The sequence below is a fragment of the Numenius arquata genome, chromosome 1 (assembly GCF_964106895.1).
Source record: "Numenius arquata chromosome 1, bNumArq3.hap1.1, whole genome shotgun sequence".
Taxonomy (NCBI): Eukaryota; Metazoa; Chordata; class Aves; order Charadriiformes; family Scolopacidae; genus Numenius; species Numenius arquata.
The window spans coordinates 95665265-95682720 of NC_133576.1; the positions used below are offsets into that span (position 1 = coordinate 95665265).

At 38.6% G+C, this 17456-nt stretch overlaps 1 protein-coding gene across 2 annotated transcripts in view; it reads left to right on the forward strand.

The window, feature by feature from the left end:
• Positions 1 to 16647, forward strand: part of TBC1D4 (TBC1 domain family member 4) — a 120183-nt gene extending 103536 nt beyond the window's left edge. Inside the window, exons 14-21 of one of the 2 annotated variants that reach the window (XM_074152306.1) lie at positions 256 to 258; positions 2006 to 2164; positions 3705 to 3863; positions 4340 to 4584; positions 7495 to 7654; positions 9936 to 10105; positions 12614 to 12790; positions 14388 to 16647. In XM_074152306.1, the coding sequence (XP_074008407.1) occupies positions 256 to 258; positions 2006 to 2164; positions 3705 to 3863; positions 4340 to 4584; positions 7495 to 7654; positions 9936 to 10105; positions 12614 to 12790; positions 14388 to 14615 (1301 nt within the window). In that variant the 3' untranslated portion in view covers positions 14616 to 16647. The remainder of the gene's footprint in view (positions 1 to 255; positions 259 to 2005; positions 2165 to 3704; positions 3864 to 4339; positions 4585 to 7494; positions 7655 to 9935; positions 10106 to 12613; positions 12791 to 14387) is intronic. The other variant, XM_074152315.1, reaches the window with a different exon arrangement.
• The last annotated feature ends 809 nt before the right edge of the window (positions 16648 to 17456 follow it).

Genomic DNA, 17456 nt, shown 5'->3' on the forward strand with positions numbered 1-17456 from the left:
TTAAATATAGATCTCAGGAATGGGAAGTGCAATAACAGAATTGCAGCCATTTCTCTAATTGAAGCCAGGTTTCTAGCTGTGAATTTATTCAGCTGTCTATGACTGGTTTAAGACTGGAATTGCTGTGGAACTGTTTTTACTGGTTTTCTGTTAATTTTTTTGTTGATTTTTATTTGCAAAATATTAATAGAACATCTTTTCCTGTTCCTTTTGCTGTCGAGGAGACTTGAATACTATTAGCTCTTTGTTTTACAGAAGGTAAGTTCTGTGAATTGCACAAACTTGCTTTTTTTTTTTTTTTTTTTTTTTTTTGGCTGAGCAGCTAAAAGCTACTTTTTCCAGTAGGTCACCTAGAAATATAAGAACTACCAAAAGCAGCAGGACACTTAGCAATGATTAGGAAGGATGTTAATAAGGATGCAAGCAACCAAGGTTGGCATAGTTGGTAGGGCAAGTACAATCAACAGAAGCAGCTTGCTAGCTTTCACTAGGGTTAACAGCAGAGTCAAAGTACTGTTCAGTGAATGATAATCCATGCACTTAATTCTAGAGTTCATTGTCACACTGAAAATACGTTACTCTGCTCAATCTCATAACCAGTAGAGATTTAAGAGAATTCTCAAATGAAATCATACAGCAACAGCGTAGCATTTAAAATTGCCCCAATTGGACTGCAAATTCCTGTGGTGAGATCACATTCCCATTTTTATGGAAGTGTGCTGCACTGTGCAGAGTTGTTGCTTCTACAAGGCTCCCTGTAGTCTTTAATAGATATGGTCTCAGAGATGTAAGATGCAGCTTTTGGGAATAATTTGTCACCTAGGTTTTTGGAGTGGGTTAGGCAATGCTCTTGTGGATTCACCCAATATTGGCTGTATCCAAAATGTTCCGATCAGGCAAAGGAACTGATTGTCATGTTTTGCAGGTTGTATAATAATGTGAGTTTGCTTTTACCTGGAGATGATGGTGGGGAAGGGGGCACATCTGTGAGAGGAAGGAGTCTCCTGCAAGAAGCAAGTACTGCACACAGATCAAGGCAAATTTGGGATAACTCAATTGCAGCTTTCAGAGGTCATGTTGTGAAATGTACAATTCAGTCCAATGATAATTAAAACTATCTCTGTAAATTAACACACATTCAGGTCTTGATTCCAGTTTTTTTTGCTCTAGTAGTATGAGGAATTAGGGTGTTACTCTGCGTTGCATATCATATATAATAAAATAACCACAGTTAATTTCTCAGTAATGGAAATGAAAGCTGATCCTCCATGAAGTTCCAGAGTAACTCTGCAGCTTTATTTCAGAAATAGTGAGTCCTCTTGAATAAATATTTTGTGCTAGGTAGTGCTATGCAGCAAAACTTTTAAGTATACAGCAACGTGAATTCTGTGCCTTCAGCATAGATGTACCTTTCTGGATATGGTTCATGTTGGTTCATTCTATTTACTTCTAGTCAGCCTGATGGTGCCAGGTAGCAGTGGCAAGAGCTCTTATCGCTCTCTTAAGGGACATGTAGAAACTGGAACTGGTATGACAGACTTCAGTTTAGAAGACTTGCCTAGCTTGCTTGCCTAAATCTCTAATATAAATGTTCATATGTTTGGGACTTTCCATACTAAAACTATTGTAATGTTCAATATAAACAAGAGGAAAATGATCAAAGGTGTTTTTGCAGTTGAAAGAAGCAGCAGATGTGGTGAAGCTGACTGTGTTGAGTGGATTTTTCTTCTTGCCCCAAGCCTTAAAAAATGTTTTAATGTATTTCATGAATTACTAATGTTCACAGCCCAGTAATAGAAGTTAAATTGTTACCTGCAGCATCTTATGACGAAAGACTGGCCCCATCTCAGCTATTAACTGATGAATTGTAGAAGGTGTATTTATCCGTAATCAGATTATCAGATAGATATATCTAACTTGAATGGGTTTTGCATATTTGATGTCTCTTGTAATTTTCTGATGTTCTCATTTTTCATGTGCTCTTCCTTTGTGTTCTGTGCTCTAGCAAGCAGAGATGAGCTCCAATCAAGAAAAGTAAAACTGGACTATGATGAAGTTGGTACATGTCAGAAAGATGCCATAAATGTTTGGGATAAGAAATTACTAAACTGCAGAGCCAAAATCCGATGTGATATGGAAGATATTCATTCCACTTTGAAAGAAGGTATTTATGTAGGATGGCTTTTAACTATGCAGTCTGAAGATTTTTTTGTTGTTGTTCCCTTTTGATACCGAAGGAAATCTGTCAGTAATACACTACTTCCAGTAGCATAAAATCATGAAAAAATTGTCTTTTTGCAAATTCACCCACCTCCTGCTGCCAAACAGAAAATAGGTTCTGCTGCGTCTGCAGCTTTACAATGTCAGCAATGCAGAAACATGCATAGTCATACTCCTGAAAGTAGCACCTTGTGCCCATGTATTATTACATCGAATATTGAACTTGGGAGTTTCTCCAGCTAGCACTGTGACCTTCTGGTTTCTAGTCTGTGGCTCCTATCCAATTGACTGAGTTTCAGATGCTCTGATTTTACTTACTGAGCAGGCAGCACCATAATGTCTAATGTGGACTGTGCCCAAAACCTAGGGGAGTTGCAACCAAGCTTCAGAGACCAGAAGGACCACATCTTGTGGAGCCTGGACTATGGTCTTTTAGTATTTTGTTTCCTCGAGTGAAAGGCTGGGGATTTTGGCTTGAAATAGATCTTCCCATGGCCTAGCCGTAGGCCAGAAGGCCTTGTTAGTGTTATGGAGGTGTAGAGTCCAATTGCACCGCTGTGCCCTCCTCCATAGAGTCTCATGTCTGTATTACAGGTGCTGAAAAATAATTATCTCAGTTGTATAGAAGGAAATTTTAAATTGCTACCAATGAAAATTGTGGTAGAAATAAGGTGGTTCCTGTTAGTGGCCTGCAAAAGACTGCCAACAAGTGTCTTTCCTTGCTGCCTTGTCTTCTCCTGCTGGACTGAGGTTTAGAGTTGGGAATCATGGATGTGCTTTTTCTAATTTGTATTCATGTTAAATAATTATTTGCCTGGGAAGTATTAGCAGAGTTGACAATTTATTTTGACTTCTGAAGGTTGGTTTACAGAGTCAGAGGATGTATGCAAAAGCTTCAAAGTAGTATTTTTATCTAGTTTGTGCTTTCGTAGGTGCTTGGCTGACTTGAGTGAAATGCCGTCTTTCAATATGAGCGGTTCTTTGTCCTTCCGTTGGTATGCAGCATTAATGCTTTTAGGTTTGAACTGAGGATTTTGTAATCTGTACATCTTTCTCCAAGCCTGTGGACTGACATCAGCAGCCCTTTGGAAAGGGGAAGGGGAGGTGGACTTCCCTGTGTTTTCACACCTCTGAATTCAGTTCAGCCTTTCCAAACAGGCCGGTGAGCATTCTGTGTGTAGTTGTGCATCTTTTCCTGCTGAAGGCTAACAGCTCAGAGGTGGCAAAGCAAGTGTTAGCTGTACTTCAGTTGTCCAATGCACTGGTCAGTGTAATTACCAGAAGTTTGTAGTTAATGTTTAGTTAGTGGGTCTGAACTGTGGCTACTGAGTGAATACACTGTAGAGCGGATGACTTCTGAAGCTGACTGTTTGTAAGAGATGCTCCAGAATGGTTTGGCCAAGATTATGACAGAACAAATCATTGTGTTACAGCACTAAAAATATCCCCCTGCTTAGGCCTCTTGGTTTTTTGACTGATTGCAGGTGTACCAAAAAGTCGTCGGGGAGAAATTTGGCAGTTTTTGGCTGTGCAACATCGAGTCAGACACAGACTGCCAAACAAACAGCAGCCTCCTGATGTCTCTTACAAAGAACTTCTGAAACAACTGACTGCTCAACAGCACGCCATCCTCGTAGATCTAGGTATGTCTGGTTGCAGCAGGGAGATTTTTCTGACTTGTATCATGTGTCTTTGAGTGGAAACATGCCAGTCTTAATGGAAGCTGTTGCTGGAGATAGATGCTGCTGCATCACCACCACTTTATATGCTGCCAGGATACATTTTGTGTATGCCACTTAGTGTCCTCTAAGCAGATGATTTCTTAGATTATGCTGTTTGTTTTTATGCTCTTCTATATCTGTCTGAAAAGAGAAATCAAGTAATTCCTTCTGCAAGTTCTCTGCAGGTGAGAATATGAAATCTCGGTGGATACAGTCTAAAATTAATGGTAAAACACAGATTGATCTGACTAAAATCAACCTGCATATTAAAGCAAAGAGAAGAGTTCTATGCGAAGATAGAATTGCTGGTCTTCAGACGAATCTGGCTTGCTTTTTTTTTTTTTTTTTTTTAAATGAAAAGAATTGAATATCAACTACTCTTTTTCTTTTTACATCAGGACGGACATTTCCAACACATCCTTATTTTTCTGCCCACCTGGGAGCAGGACAGCTATCACTTTTTAATCTCCTGAAAGCATATTCTTTGCTGGACAAAGAAGTGGGTTATTGTCAAGGTATAAGCTTTGTAGCTGGAGTGCTGCTTCTACATATGAGTGAGGAACAGGCCTTTGAAATGCTGAAATTCCTCATGTATGACCTTGGCTTCCGTAAACAGTACAGGCCAGACATGATGTCGCTACAGGTAAGTCAGTCCGTTTCCTAAAGCAAACCAGAGTTTTAAATTAATTTTGAGCTTTCGGAGGTTGCTCATGTTCTCTAGGGCCTTAAGAAGCTTTTTATGCTATTTTGGAGGTTGTGAGGTGCATGCAAATGTTATTGTCGAACCCCTCTCCAACTCTGAATTTGCAAACAGAGAAGTTCAGAACTTGCAGACTTTTCCTGTCACACGTCCCCATCATCTCCTGTTTGGAAACTCTGCTTTCTCTGCTATTTTGCTCTTCCTTTTCTTTTCCTCACTTCTCTCTCTTCCTTATGCCAAAAACTCGATTTGCTTGCATCTGTATAGATGGAGTTTAAAAATAAATTTTTGTTTTTCTTCAGTTCATAAGCACTTGGATGTAGATTTTTTTTCTCTAGTAGCTCCAAGTCAAATCAACAGTGACACCCAGTGGCCAGTCAGTGTACTCCACACGCATTTGTACCTGAAACTGCCCTGTCTTGCCTCATCATTTGCACCTCTTTTCTCTTGTCAGCCTCTACCCCACCACCCTCAACACAGACAGAAAACAGGCTAATTTTTAGTCATTTAGTTTGCTTATGAAACAATGGATGCTCTGCAATATTAGTCTTTTAACAGCTAGTTATAGATACTCAAGGCTGCTTAGGAGGGGGACACAAAGTCTTTCAGATCTGTATCAACTCCAGAGTTTAAAGTTTGAGAAATCTTTCACCTTGAGATGCAACTGTCCCCTGATTGAAATAACTATATGCTATGAGCCCCTAATATTATAAAGGGATATACCGCTGCTGAGTTTAAGCTTGTAATCCACGGTGGAGAAAGAGAAAACTGAGGCAGATACAAAATCTCATTTCTTTTCACTCCTCCCTATATAGCAAACACTTACAATTAAGTAAAAAATTAAAAGGAGTTTTAGTCCACTTTTTGTGACTGGTCACAAAAAGTACTTTAGGTGCTTATTTGGTAGATGTCCAGAACAAGAGAATAGATTGTAGTTAAAGAAATTTTATGTGCTTATTCTAAAAATGAGAGGAGTGTTTTACTGAGGATATAAATATGCTATAACAACTTCATTGTGATGAATTAAGGGTGAACAGCCATAAAGAGCATCGTTCTACCTCTCCCCAGTCCCAATATGTTTTGAACCACTGGGGGTCAAAGTGTGATAAATGCATGGTTGTGGGATTTTTTTTTTTTCCCCTAGAATATGCTCTCTTAGTGTTTGTATGTTATACTGCAGTTGTACTCTCAATAACATCTGATGGTTTGAGAGCATTCAAATGTCCAGAATTTCAGCTTTTGATTTAAATGACTCTGAAACGTTCATTGTCAGAAGCTATTAGAAAGAACACTTTTTAAAAAGTTTGAGAAGGTTTATTGCTTGTAGTGCTTTTTGCCCTTTAAATGAAATGACCTCTCTTTCCCCACAGTTTGCTCGTAGGCAGTTATCCTGTTCTAGACAAACGTACAAGTTTTGTCTGCTCAAGACAAACTAGACTATTGAAGATGGCTTAGAGGATCTCACTAAAGCCTGACCCTTTGTTTTAGTTTTTAACATGAGTAGAGCACTTGCAAATTCTTTTGCATTTACAGTACTGAAACACAAGTAAGCTTATATGTAGAATTAACTTCTGCCCTGTAGAAAAAAAAAATGTTGGATGTTTCCTTAAGGATAACAAAAACTTATGTGACTTATATTTTTAATTGTTATCTGGAAAAAGTAGTGATCTAGAGCCTTAGTTCATTCTCATCAACTCATCCAATTAGTTTACTGCCTCTGTGATACTATACTAATTTCACATGTAAATGTGTTTTGTATCGACATTGTCCAAACTGTACTTAATAGTATCTTTGGCAATTTAAGCAAGGACTAAAATACATGCACAAATTTATCTAATTGGCCTGAATGGGAGGTTATCTGTCTGCTTGCTGACACGGCTGACTGATAGTTTCAAGTGCAGTCAGTTTTCGGCAGGGAAGAATCATGACCGCTAAAAGTAGGAAAGAACTGGATCCAATAAGTCATTTTCTTCTTGAGGAATGGATTCACCTTAAGCATAAGGCAGTGTTGACAGCAAAATTGGACCTGACAGCTAATCAATGTATGTTTGCTTCTCATCTTGTGCTTTCCGAGAGAAGCATCGCTCTGTGCTGTGAGTGACTTACTGTGGAATATAAACTATCAAAATTGAAAGGAAATAATTTGCTAGAGAGTGATATTTTTAGCAATGAATAGCAACTTCTAACCACTTTCCTTTGCAGCGTTTTACAGGTTGTCTAGCAGCACTTTTTTGTGTCAGTATCTTAAATTCCTCTGGACCTCTGGCATGTGGGAGGTGCACTGGGAAATATCTATGTGGTAGACCTCTATTGACCCACCTATCTAATTTACTTTGTGGGTACAGAAGCTGTCTAAGTGATGATTATAGCATAGGAGTCCTAAATGCAGCAAAAATACAGCCAAGATTCAAAGGATGAAAGCTGAAATGTGTAAATTTAGCCAGAAATAGTTCAACTTTGTAATGTGGAGAGTTTTTGCATCTTGGAAGAGGTACTTTTACTTTCATTGCTGCAAAACTGAAAGTTCCGGTTTGTTGATAAAGTTAGATCAATATATTCTCTTTTTACCTTAAGCCTGTGAATCGGAAATGATACTTCATTAATAATTAGGTTCAAATTGTCCTTTGTTACTGACTACTGTGTTGGTTTGAATTCATTAGGGGTGGGTTGTTCATCCGCGAGTAGATACCACTTCAGGCCCTAGGTAGCAATTACGCTTATTTTACAGGGCCATCTGTACTGGAGTTAATTTCCCTTGAGTGAAATGTGAATGGCTTAGAAAACTGAGTAAAGCTGAACTTTTCTTTCTCTACTTCCTCCTTCTCTTCCCCCCAATCCCCTCATGTACTGTAGATACAGATGTATCAGCTCTCAAGGCTTCTTCATGATTATCACAGAGACCTGTATAATCATCTTGAAGAAAATGAAATCAGTCCCAGCCTTTATGCTGCACCGTGGTTTCTTACACTGTTCGCATCTCAGTTTCCATTAGGATTTGTAGCCAGAGTATTTGGTAAGAGTTTTTTCTATTGCAATAATAAACAGAACAATGTTGTCCATCGTGTTTGGAAACTCTCAGGGAGTAGTTTTCTACATACTAGGGACTTTTAGGGTGGCTTTTGTGGGTGGCAAGTAGCAACACTCTTCGTGGTGGGATGTCAGCTCCTTTTCAAAGAGGAAAACCAAAATGTATTCTTTGAAACATCAGACTTAACAACTGACATACTTAATTGCTCGTTAGCCGGGAGACTTTTGATATGTGAACAGCAGGAAGTTTATTGCTCCAAATGTATTTTATACATCAAGCATTCAGATTATGCCTATAGAAAAGTTCATCTTGTTGAACTTGCAGATTGAAAAAAAGAGTGTGTGTGAATGCGTTGGTTTTCAAGAAGGTGTTTCTGAGTAACTGATTCTAAAGTGCTTTCTCATAAAAATTCAAGTAAGCTTGAACTTAAAGGCTGTTTCAGGTATTCATGTATATATTGAACAGTTTCCTAGTTTGAGTAGGTTTCTTATTCTGTTTAGATAGTTTTCTCATGTTATGCTTCTCTTCAGTTAATGTCTAGTACAGAAGCTTAAATACTGATTGTGCCTTGTAGTGTTTACAGTACCAGGATGTCAAGTACTTTATTTTATATTCTTTTATAGACAACAAGAACGGCCAGTTTAATCAAATATCTAGTAATGCAGGCTTTTTTTTTTTAAAAAACTATTTATTAACACAAAACTCGCTGCGCTCAGATATGCACCAAAAAGCTAGGAGCATATGTCATGTACTTCCTCTTAAATTAGACTTTTTTTCCCACTTGATTTTTCTGTTTTCATATGGCATCTTTTGTCTTTTTTTAAGAAATTCAACCTGACTTTTGTCTCACGTTTTATTACTGGTATGTTAGGTTTTTATTTGTTTGGTGTGGTGATTTGGGCAGAAAGAGGGGTTTGGTTGATTTTAGTTTTCTTTTTTTTTTTTTTTTTTTTTACCTAATGATTTCTCCACTACAGAGGGTTTTTTTGCTTATAGGAAACTTTTTCTGGGTGCTCTTTGTGTGATCAAATATCCGTTTTTCAGTGGTATTCAAGTGATTGGTACATCACTTTCCCAGTGGGATTATTGAATTCTGGGACACTCAAGCATTTTTGGTTTTGTGGTTTTTTTTTTTTAATTTGTTTTTCAAGGCTAAAGTGTGGGTTTTCTTTTTTTTTTGTCTTCAGTAGGCTTTGAATTTGGAAAATTAATTTTTTTTTTTTTTTAAAGGGTGGGGAGGGTCAGTATTAATTTCTCTGTGAAATTAAATGAGCTGAGCGAGGCATGTTCCCATTTTGAAACTCACAAGTCGCTATTGCTTTGTGTCCTAATGCTTTGGAGTCTTGCATCTTCAGTGTTTTACGGGCCATTGTCACGTACCATTAACAGATGGTTAACATCTACCCATCGCAAATTATATATTTATTCTGCTCGAATGTGCTTCATAGACTAGAGTAGGGAGACTTTTAGGAACTGTGTTTGAGTGAGATGGCTTCCTCACCAGCGTCCTGGTGCTACCAAGGGGATGACCTCTTGGTATCAGGATCAGAAGTTGAGTTTGTTCAGTTGTGTAGCCCTGCTCTTGGTGGTGTGACAGAGCCAACAGCACAGGAGGCTTATTTGAACCTGCTCATGTGCTGTGCTCATCTCAGTGACTGCAAGTCCAGTGCTGCTACTGAGACTGAGTTTGTAGTTACTGTGGTCAGGTTTCTGTGCGGTCTCTGCATACTGACTTCTGCAGAACCCAGACCCTCCACTCACATCCGTGTAGTAAAAGTAAAGGTTTAGGGTTTAAATTATAGCCAATGTGATCACTACTATGGATTTTGAAAATAACATGATTGGTTACGGAATCTACATGATCCTTTTTTTAAGGGCTAGCTTCTGCCTGTAGAAAACAGTAAAATGTCAGTATGTTGTGTTGTGATCCGCTCCCCGATTGCTTTTTAGTCGTAGATTCACTTAAAAACAATTAGCAGTTAGTTAACAGTCTATAGTGTACAGTAGACAGCAATGAAAAGCTTATTGCAGATAAGTTACAGACGCAACAAGCATGCAATATTTTCTTTAATGCTCTCTCACATCTGCAAGATGACAGAAAACGCTTTTATAGGCTTTAATCTCATGTTGAAATAAAACAGATTGCACTTCTTAGCTGAATAAATCTGCAGTATGATTGATTAAAAGAAAAAAGTTCTCAGCAAATATGTATATTTATCCAATACTTTAGTTGTCATTTTCAAGATATTTTAATGATCTTTTTCAGACATTATTTTTCTGCAAGGAACGGAAGTCATATTTAAAGTAGCACTGAGCCTACTCAGCAGTCAAGAAACATCTATAAGGGGATGTGAGAGTTTTGAGAACATTGTTGATTTTCTTAAAACCACTATTCCAGATATGACTCAGCCTCAAATGGAGAAAATTATTACCCAGGTAAGGTTGTTTTTCTCTTTACTTTTTTCCCCTCCATTTAGTTTTCTTTAAAAGAATCATGCTTGAGTTATATGTAAAAGTCTTCTCAGTATATTCTTTTTGGTTTGAAATGCAAAGGAGTCATCTTCCCAGGAGCTTGCGTAGAAATAGGATATGAGCTAATTTCAATGGATTTTGAACTGCCATTTTAGCAAGACTTCAGTTGCTACCTCAAGGTTCAGTACAAAGGTTCTTTTGTGCCCTGGCTATTGGGAAAACATGACTTCATTTACGAATTTCACCATCAGAAGGGTAAAAGTAGCCTATTTTCCAAACCTAAACCCAGCTGTTGCTCCCTGCTAGTGGGTGAGCAGTCCAACAGTTTGTGATGGGAAGCACAACTTGCCATGGTGGGAAGAGGCAGCATCACAGTGACTTCTTCTCCTGATCCTTCAAACTTCTTGCTGCACAGGGCCAGTTACCCACGTAGGAAGTCTTCTGACACCTTCAACTTAAAATCCTACAAGTTAGGAGGTTGGTGAGGCTATTTATATGATCTGTATTAAAATCAAAGTCAAACAAACTTCTTCTGTTCTGTTGGGAGAGCAACATCAATACTCTTGGGGATCACTTCTAGGGTGCTTTCATGCAGCTTCCCCTTCTCACCTCAGCCCTGTCCTTGGAAGGATCACACTTGACAGGTATTTGGTGGCAGAGGTAAAAGCACCTCAGGATTGATCCCTGCCTTTATTTCACCAGTATCATTGTAACTTCATTGCAAAGGGTGAGAATAGAAGAGAAGGAATTACTGATGCCAGTATAGGAAAAACACCTGCTAAAGCTTCTTGTGAAATACTGTTAGTGGCTGAGATCTTCGTATCTCGACATCCTCTTCTTCTGCATTGAAGCTGCAAATTGAAATGATCTCAATCTAGTACCTCAACTGTAAATCTGTGAGCAGTTTTCCCCCTTCAGGTGGCAGTTCGGAGATAACAGAAGAGCTCTAGAAAACCATCACCGTATGCAGGAGTGCAGTTAACACTGATGCATTTCTAAAGCTTAGTTAATGCTTGAATGTTTCGGGTGCTGTCAGTTAAGAATTCATTTTTAGACAATGTGTAAATTTTGATTTCTTCATTGCAGTGGTTGTGATTGCCACGCTAAACCTGTGTCAGGCAACTTTAGTGCCTACCTTCACAACTCGCTGATTCTGGTGATGATAGAGATGGTATTTCAATATTTTTGATACTACTAGAAATTAAATCTCTGTCCCATGGTCTTTGTGGGTTGCAGAGCAGTCACGGTGCAGTGAGCGTGGTAGAAGTGGCTTTGTGCAGAGCCAGATCTGATTGAGTAAAGAATGGGTTGTGTAGTCCGAGTGGTGGTAGATGTGGTTATGCGTGGGTCAGCTCAGCTCTGAGAGGAAGGTCACCTGCTTGCCCATGGTGCGGTCTCATGCTGAGCAGTCTTCTGGATCTGCATTCACGTGTAGACTGCCTGTATCGTATTGCTCCTACTTAGGCTGGTTGCAGGTGGAGTAGTTTGTCTGTGTTGTAATTCCCAGGACTGTCCTCTTACAGCAGACAATGAAAGAAAAATGTAGACGTTATGGAGGACTATAATACACAGATGATGAATTGACCAGTTAGCTACATAGAGGAAAATGGCACTAGCCCAGCTTGAACATCATACGTAACTTAAAGTTTTACTTCATTTGAATTACCTGAAGAACAGTGAATGTAATGCAGAACTTTTGTTGAGGGATCTGTGTGTGTCTTCTGTTGGTGTAATGTTTGTGACCTTTAGAAGAAGGAGCAGAATTTAAAGTTGCTGTAGACACCCCTCCCTTCCTAGTTTAAACTCTTTGGTAACTTTTCGAAGCTGAGAGGCTGTGACTAGATGTACAAACAGATAAGGGTCATATAGTCCCATCACTGTTAGTTCCATAGTCTTCACAATGCTTTGTCACCAAAGCATCCCAGTAAGAAAATAGTGTATTTTCATGCAGAGGCAGAAACCGTAACGGTGAAGAGTGTTTTTATAAAAGTCTATAAGTGGGCACTTGGAGTCAAGAGATCCAGTTTTAAAGGTGGAGATCTGACGACTCCAGGATTATTCTTCCTCGTTGTGTGATCTTGCTCCCATCACAAGCTGGCAAGACTTGAATTTGAAAATTTCTTCTTGAACTTCTTAATATTCTTGAGCCAAGAGATAATAAGACTTGGTCATGTTATAAAATTCTTGGTTTAAATAAGGCTTTTCTGCTGATACATCTCATAATATGAGATGTTATTTGGTAATTGTAAAAGTGATGATCCAATTTATTCTAAAGTCCATGATTTATTATGACAACAACAAGAACTTCAGATGCTAAAATGCCCTTACTGTAGACTTCCCCTTAAAAAACTTTTTTGAGAAGAACAGGAAAAAAAAATTAAGTTAATCAAGCAGAGTTGCCTCTTAACCAAATATTTATGTGGAATAAGTGCTCTCTAGTGTAGTTAAAAATTGTTTTTTCTCTCATGGCAGGTGTTTGAGATGGATATTTCAAAACAGCTCCATGCCTACGAAGTAGAGTATCACGTTCTGCAGGATGAACTGCAGGAAAATGTGAATCCCTGTGATGATGGTGAACCCCTGGAGAAGCTGGAGAGGGCAAACAGTCATTTGAAGAGACAAAACATGGATTTGTTAGAGAAGCTACAGGTAAATGACTAAAGACTACAGACTCATGGAAAGGTCATATCTATGATTCAGCCAGTAGAGGAGTAAGTGTCTTTTTTAAGTCTACATGAGAAGTTGCCTAACTGCAAGACCGCATGCAGTTGAGCAGTTCTCTTAGTTACATTGATTTACTTTTGTTAGATATATTTTTAACTCCTCTGTTATTCCTTAGACTTTTCCTTCTTGATTTAGATTTCGTTTTCTCAAAATATCTCTACCCTTATCTCCCATAAAATCTGCTGGCAAAATTTGCTGAAAAATAAGTTCTCTGTCCCTTCATCTCTTCACTTCCCTATTGGAAAGTTTTAAGAAATAATCTATAGTGCAGACCTCTAGATCTTTGTAGGCAGTATATTTCTGTTTCCTTTTGCTGAAGCTCATAGTCCTACTTTTGAAAGGTGTCCTACTAGACTTGAATAAAGCTGAGTGCCCACCAGACTTTGCCTGATAACGTCATGCTTTAAAAAAGTCTTCTCTTCTTCCTTCACTATTCACCCTTTCTCCCATAGCTGGGCCAAGACTTGTGTCAGATTTCAATATATATTGTCTTGCCTTTTCCTGAAAGACAAGCTCTTGTCTTTGCATCACCAGGCCATTTCTTTTTATACTTGTTAATTTGAACAAGCGTTGAGAAGAGCTCAGAGAGCACCTTCAGCTTCTGAAGCCTGCAAGTAGCAGCAGGGTAAAAACGAAAGATCAAGTCCTCATTATTTTTGTGTTTGTGGGCTAAGGGTGCTGTGCTGTGTTCTTTTGATATTGAAAACAGGGATCACTCTTTTACTATTACTATTTTTGCCTTATTACTTTTATTTATTTACTCACTGCTACCTGGGCGTTTACCTCTGTTCTGAAAATGCACTAAGGGCATGGAATAATTGAGTGACTGATTTGAAAAGCTCTATCGAAGCTCTTCTGTTCTTCCAGAGGGTCATATTGTAATGCATCTTCCTCAGTTCCTTAACCTCTTCATCTTTTTGTTTGTATAGTTTTGTCATTCCTCTGCTTGGACCCTTTCCTAGGAATGGTCAGAATTCCCCCACTTCGCACAGTGAGGCATTTGCTATTCCTGAGGTCCAGGTCGTCTGAGTACTACTCAGTGGCTTTTTCCTAGAGAAAGCTGTAGGTCTTTTATTGGAGAACAGGGAACACTGTCTGCTTCTAGACTTAACGTTGAGGTTCTCTTTCTTGTAGCCCCTCCATCCTGCTAATTTACGTTATTACCTAGCGTTCCCATTGCTCCATCGCTGTCGTCTCTTCCAGGGCTACTCCAGCTGATGTTTTCCTTTTTCCTCCCTGCAGCTCCAGTTCCTTGTTACTCTAAACCGTCCCTTGCTCGCTGCAACTTGCGTGTCTCCTTTCTCCTCTAAAGCTTTCAGAAATCCTTCAGATTGGTCTGGCCACTATAAGGAGATTCTGTATATGATACACAGTAGGCATTCCTTGTATCATCTGCCTGCACAGATGTCTTCTAGAAACATCTATGTAATTAAGTTCTTTCCTTACCATTTAGCATATTATAATATAAAAAAAAAAAAGTTACTCCAAACATCTCAATTTATTATAATGTTATTGCTTACAGGTTGCTCATGCTAAAATTCAGAGTCTGGAATCCAGCCTGGAGACTATTTTGACTCGAGAGAACAAAATGAAGACTGTAATTCAGTCCCTGGAACAGGAGAAGATAGCATATCAAAAGACTCTTGAGCAGATAATGAAGTATTTGCCAGCAGAAGCATTGTCTGACTGTGAACTGCTCCTGAAGGAAGTAAACTACAATCCAAATAATAAAATAAGGAGTAAGCCATAAACCCAGGGTTTTTTAGGCAGCACTTCTTCAAAAAAAGGGAAAGAAAAGATGATTATGCTGCTTTCAAAGGACTTAGCAATAGGCAACGGTGTTATCCAAAACTAGTGCTGGGACACTCATAGCTACAGATGGGCCTTGTCAGTATGCAAATTTAGGCTATTAATTTTTTATGATTATGTAAATAAATCACAAGGGGGAAATAAAGGATTCTCACATGTAATTATGATTATTAGATGTATATTTAGAGTTGACCTAAAGGAAAAGAGAAATTTCAGTAGTCAAAGCCAAGCTAATGGTGATCTACAAATTCATTCTGGATGTGCTTGTCTTGTAGTGAAATGAGGATAATGTGTCTTTATATATATGTATGTTGAATAATACTTGAAGAAAAAAAAACAAAAAGAATGTAATCTTCCCTCCAAAGAGCAGCATGTTTCACATCTTCTGTGGAAAATCTGTGTGAACTCATGCGTGCCTCTCTTTTAATTCTACTGACATTGTGTGCGCAGACCAATAAGCAGAATAAGTATCGTGACTTGGTTCGTACAGAAAGAGCTCTAGTGCCATCCGCTGCCGGGGCTGTACTGGTCAGCAGTGTAATTCCACATGCATGTTGGAACTGGAAACAAAAAAACATCACGTCATAGCTCCGCCTTCATAACTCCGAGCTAAGAAATAATTATCTATACACACGCACAGGACTTGTAAAGGCAAGAGCTAAGGGTGACTGCTACTTCCTTCCCAGCCTGTTTGCTTCCACCTGTCCTGGAGTTGGTTGTGATGACAGGAGGAAGGAAGCAAGGCCGTAGGATGGTATTTATTCTGATGTTAATTTTCCGCGGGGGACTTGCTGTCGTAAGAGTTAGGCGTGTAAGGGGTTCTCATTTAACCAAAGAAATACTGCAAGAAGCCTTGTCTTACCGTAGTGGGAGCCAGAAAGCTGTTCTTAAATTTTATTTGAAGGGAAAATTGAGGCAGGTTGCAGGAAGTTGAGCATAAGTGCACGGTAGAGGACCAAGCAAGTTTCAAATATGTACCTTTCAGTTTTCGCATACACAGTGGATATACATTTCAAAGGGGATTCTGAAGTACAGGTGCAGTTTTAATAACGCTTTCCAGGTTATTCCTGTTTTAATACTGCTTTGTGATCTTTTTAAACTAAAAGTCATGAATTTGTGTGTTCTGGGCAGAAGGTGAGGTAAGCTCTGATCATTTCAAGGGAGAAAATATGTTTATAAAGGCATAAAAAGATGCATATAGATTTGAAAATGATTTTGAGTGGAATTTTTGAGCAGGCTTAGACAAATGTGTAATAGACACGTATTTTGGAGTGCATGTCTGAACTGTTAACTGAGTGCTACAGTGGCTCATATTATCTCTTACCCTTTATGCTGTATTTCAGGAAACACTTAATTCTTTTTAGTAAGAAAAACAATTAAGCAAAGTGCCAAATCCAGCAGTGTCTTTATGCATAAGATTGTCCAATTTAGAAAGCAATCATCTGAATATCACTGCTTTCTAAGTATTGTACTTTATGTTAACAGAAAAGTAAGGAACAACAATGCTGATTTGCTGCACGCTGCTGTGGAACTCTAGGCGTTTGGGGTCTCCTGGGTTTTATTTTTGTTGTTGTTGTTTTTTACTTCCATGGTGTTTTATTTGATTAAAGATACTGATTTACTGAACAGTCTTTCTTTTTACAGTTGGGATGAAAGGTCTTAACACTGTGTACAAAATCATGTGGAATTTGTCTAGATATTTCAAGAATATGGTATTGTACCAGGTGGGGAAAATGCCAAGTGAAAAGGCAGTTCTTTGCAGTTTTTTTCGGAGTAAGTTTTAGCTGATGTGTACATACAAAACCAATCCCAGGAACTGCAGTAGTGTGTATTATAAAGAATCAAGGTTATTCAGATACTACTTTTTTTTTTTTTTTTAAGATGCACTGAATGTGCTTTATCCTCTATTTCACTTATAAAATTTTTCATGTAATGCCTGGAGAAACTCCAATAAATGTCATTGCTGCATTTCCCATGGCCTCTGGCTAGTTTTCTTTTTCTACACTTGAAGTACCAATCTCATTCTCAATAGTACTGTTTACATGAAAGATGAAAAGGATCTGGTTTATAGTTTCTAGTTGTAGGGAAAAAACCTACAGGATTTGTAGAAGGACACAGGAAGGATGGAAATTTTTAGTGGGGAAAATAGTCTTGCATTGTTCTTAACTGAAGATAAATGATTAAAAGGTATTTTTCTTCTGCGGCCATGCATTTAGTACATATGCGTGTTGAGAATAATAATTTGCTGATCCCTACGCTGTGCATCTAACTTGGGAGGAGGTGGAGGACACCGTATCAACAAGAAGGAGTAAACTACAGATGTAAAACCACGATGAGGTAAGTGCCTCATAACATTAGGACATTTGTATTCTGAACACAAGTGTGCCTCGTAACTGGGTATCTCTAGAGCGTCTAGCTTGAAGTCTGTGCTCAAGCAGGTACGCTCCAAACCATCTTCAGATGACTAACCAGGACAATTACCTAGAAGACTGTGAATGGCGTGTTTGTGTGTGTTTGTCTCTCCCTGTCTATCGTAGAGATAGCTTTACAGCTGTTCTATTCTGGTTGCTGTTCTGTGAAGAGGGAAGTCTGAGGTGCAGTGGGACAGACCCGCAATGATATTTGTTTGGGAGAAGGGACAGTTCCTGAGTACGGACAAATTGTTCTTTTATTCCTATATCTTGTTTTACTGTTTGGGAAAATCATTTTCAGAATAAAGCTATTGTTCTGTTGGAGCTCAGCACAACAGCACTCTGTTTTTGCAGTCAACTTGCAGAGAACA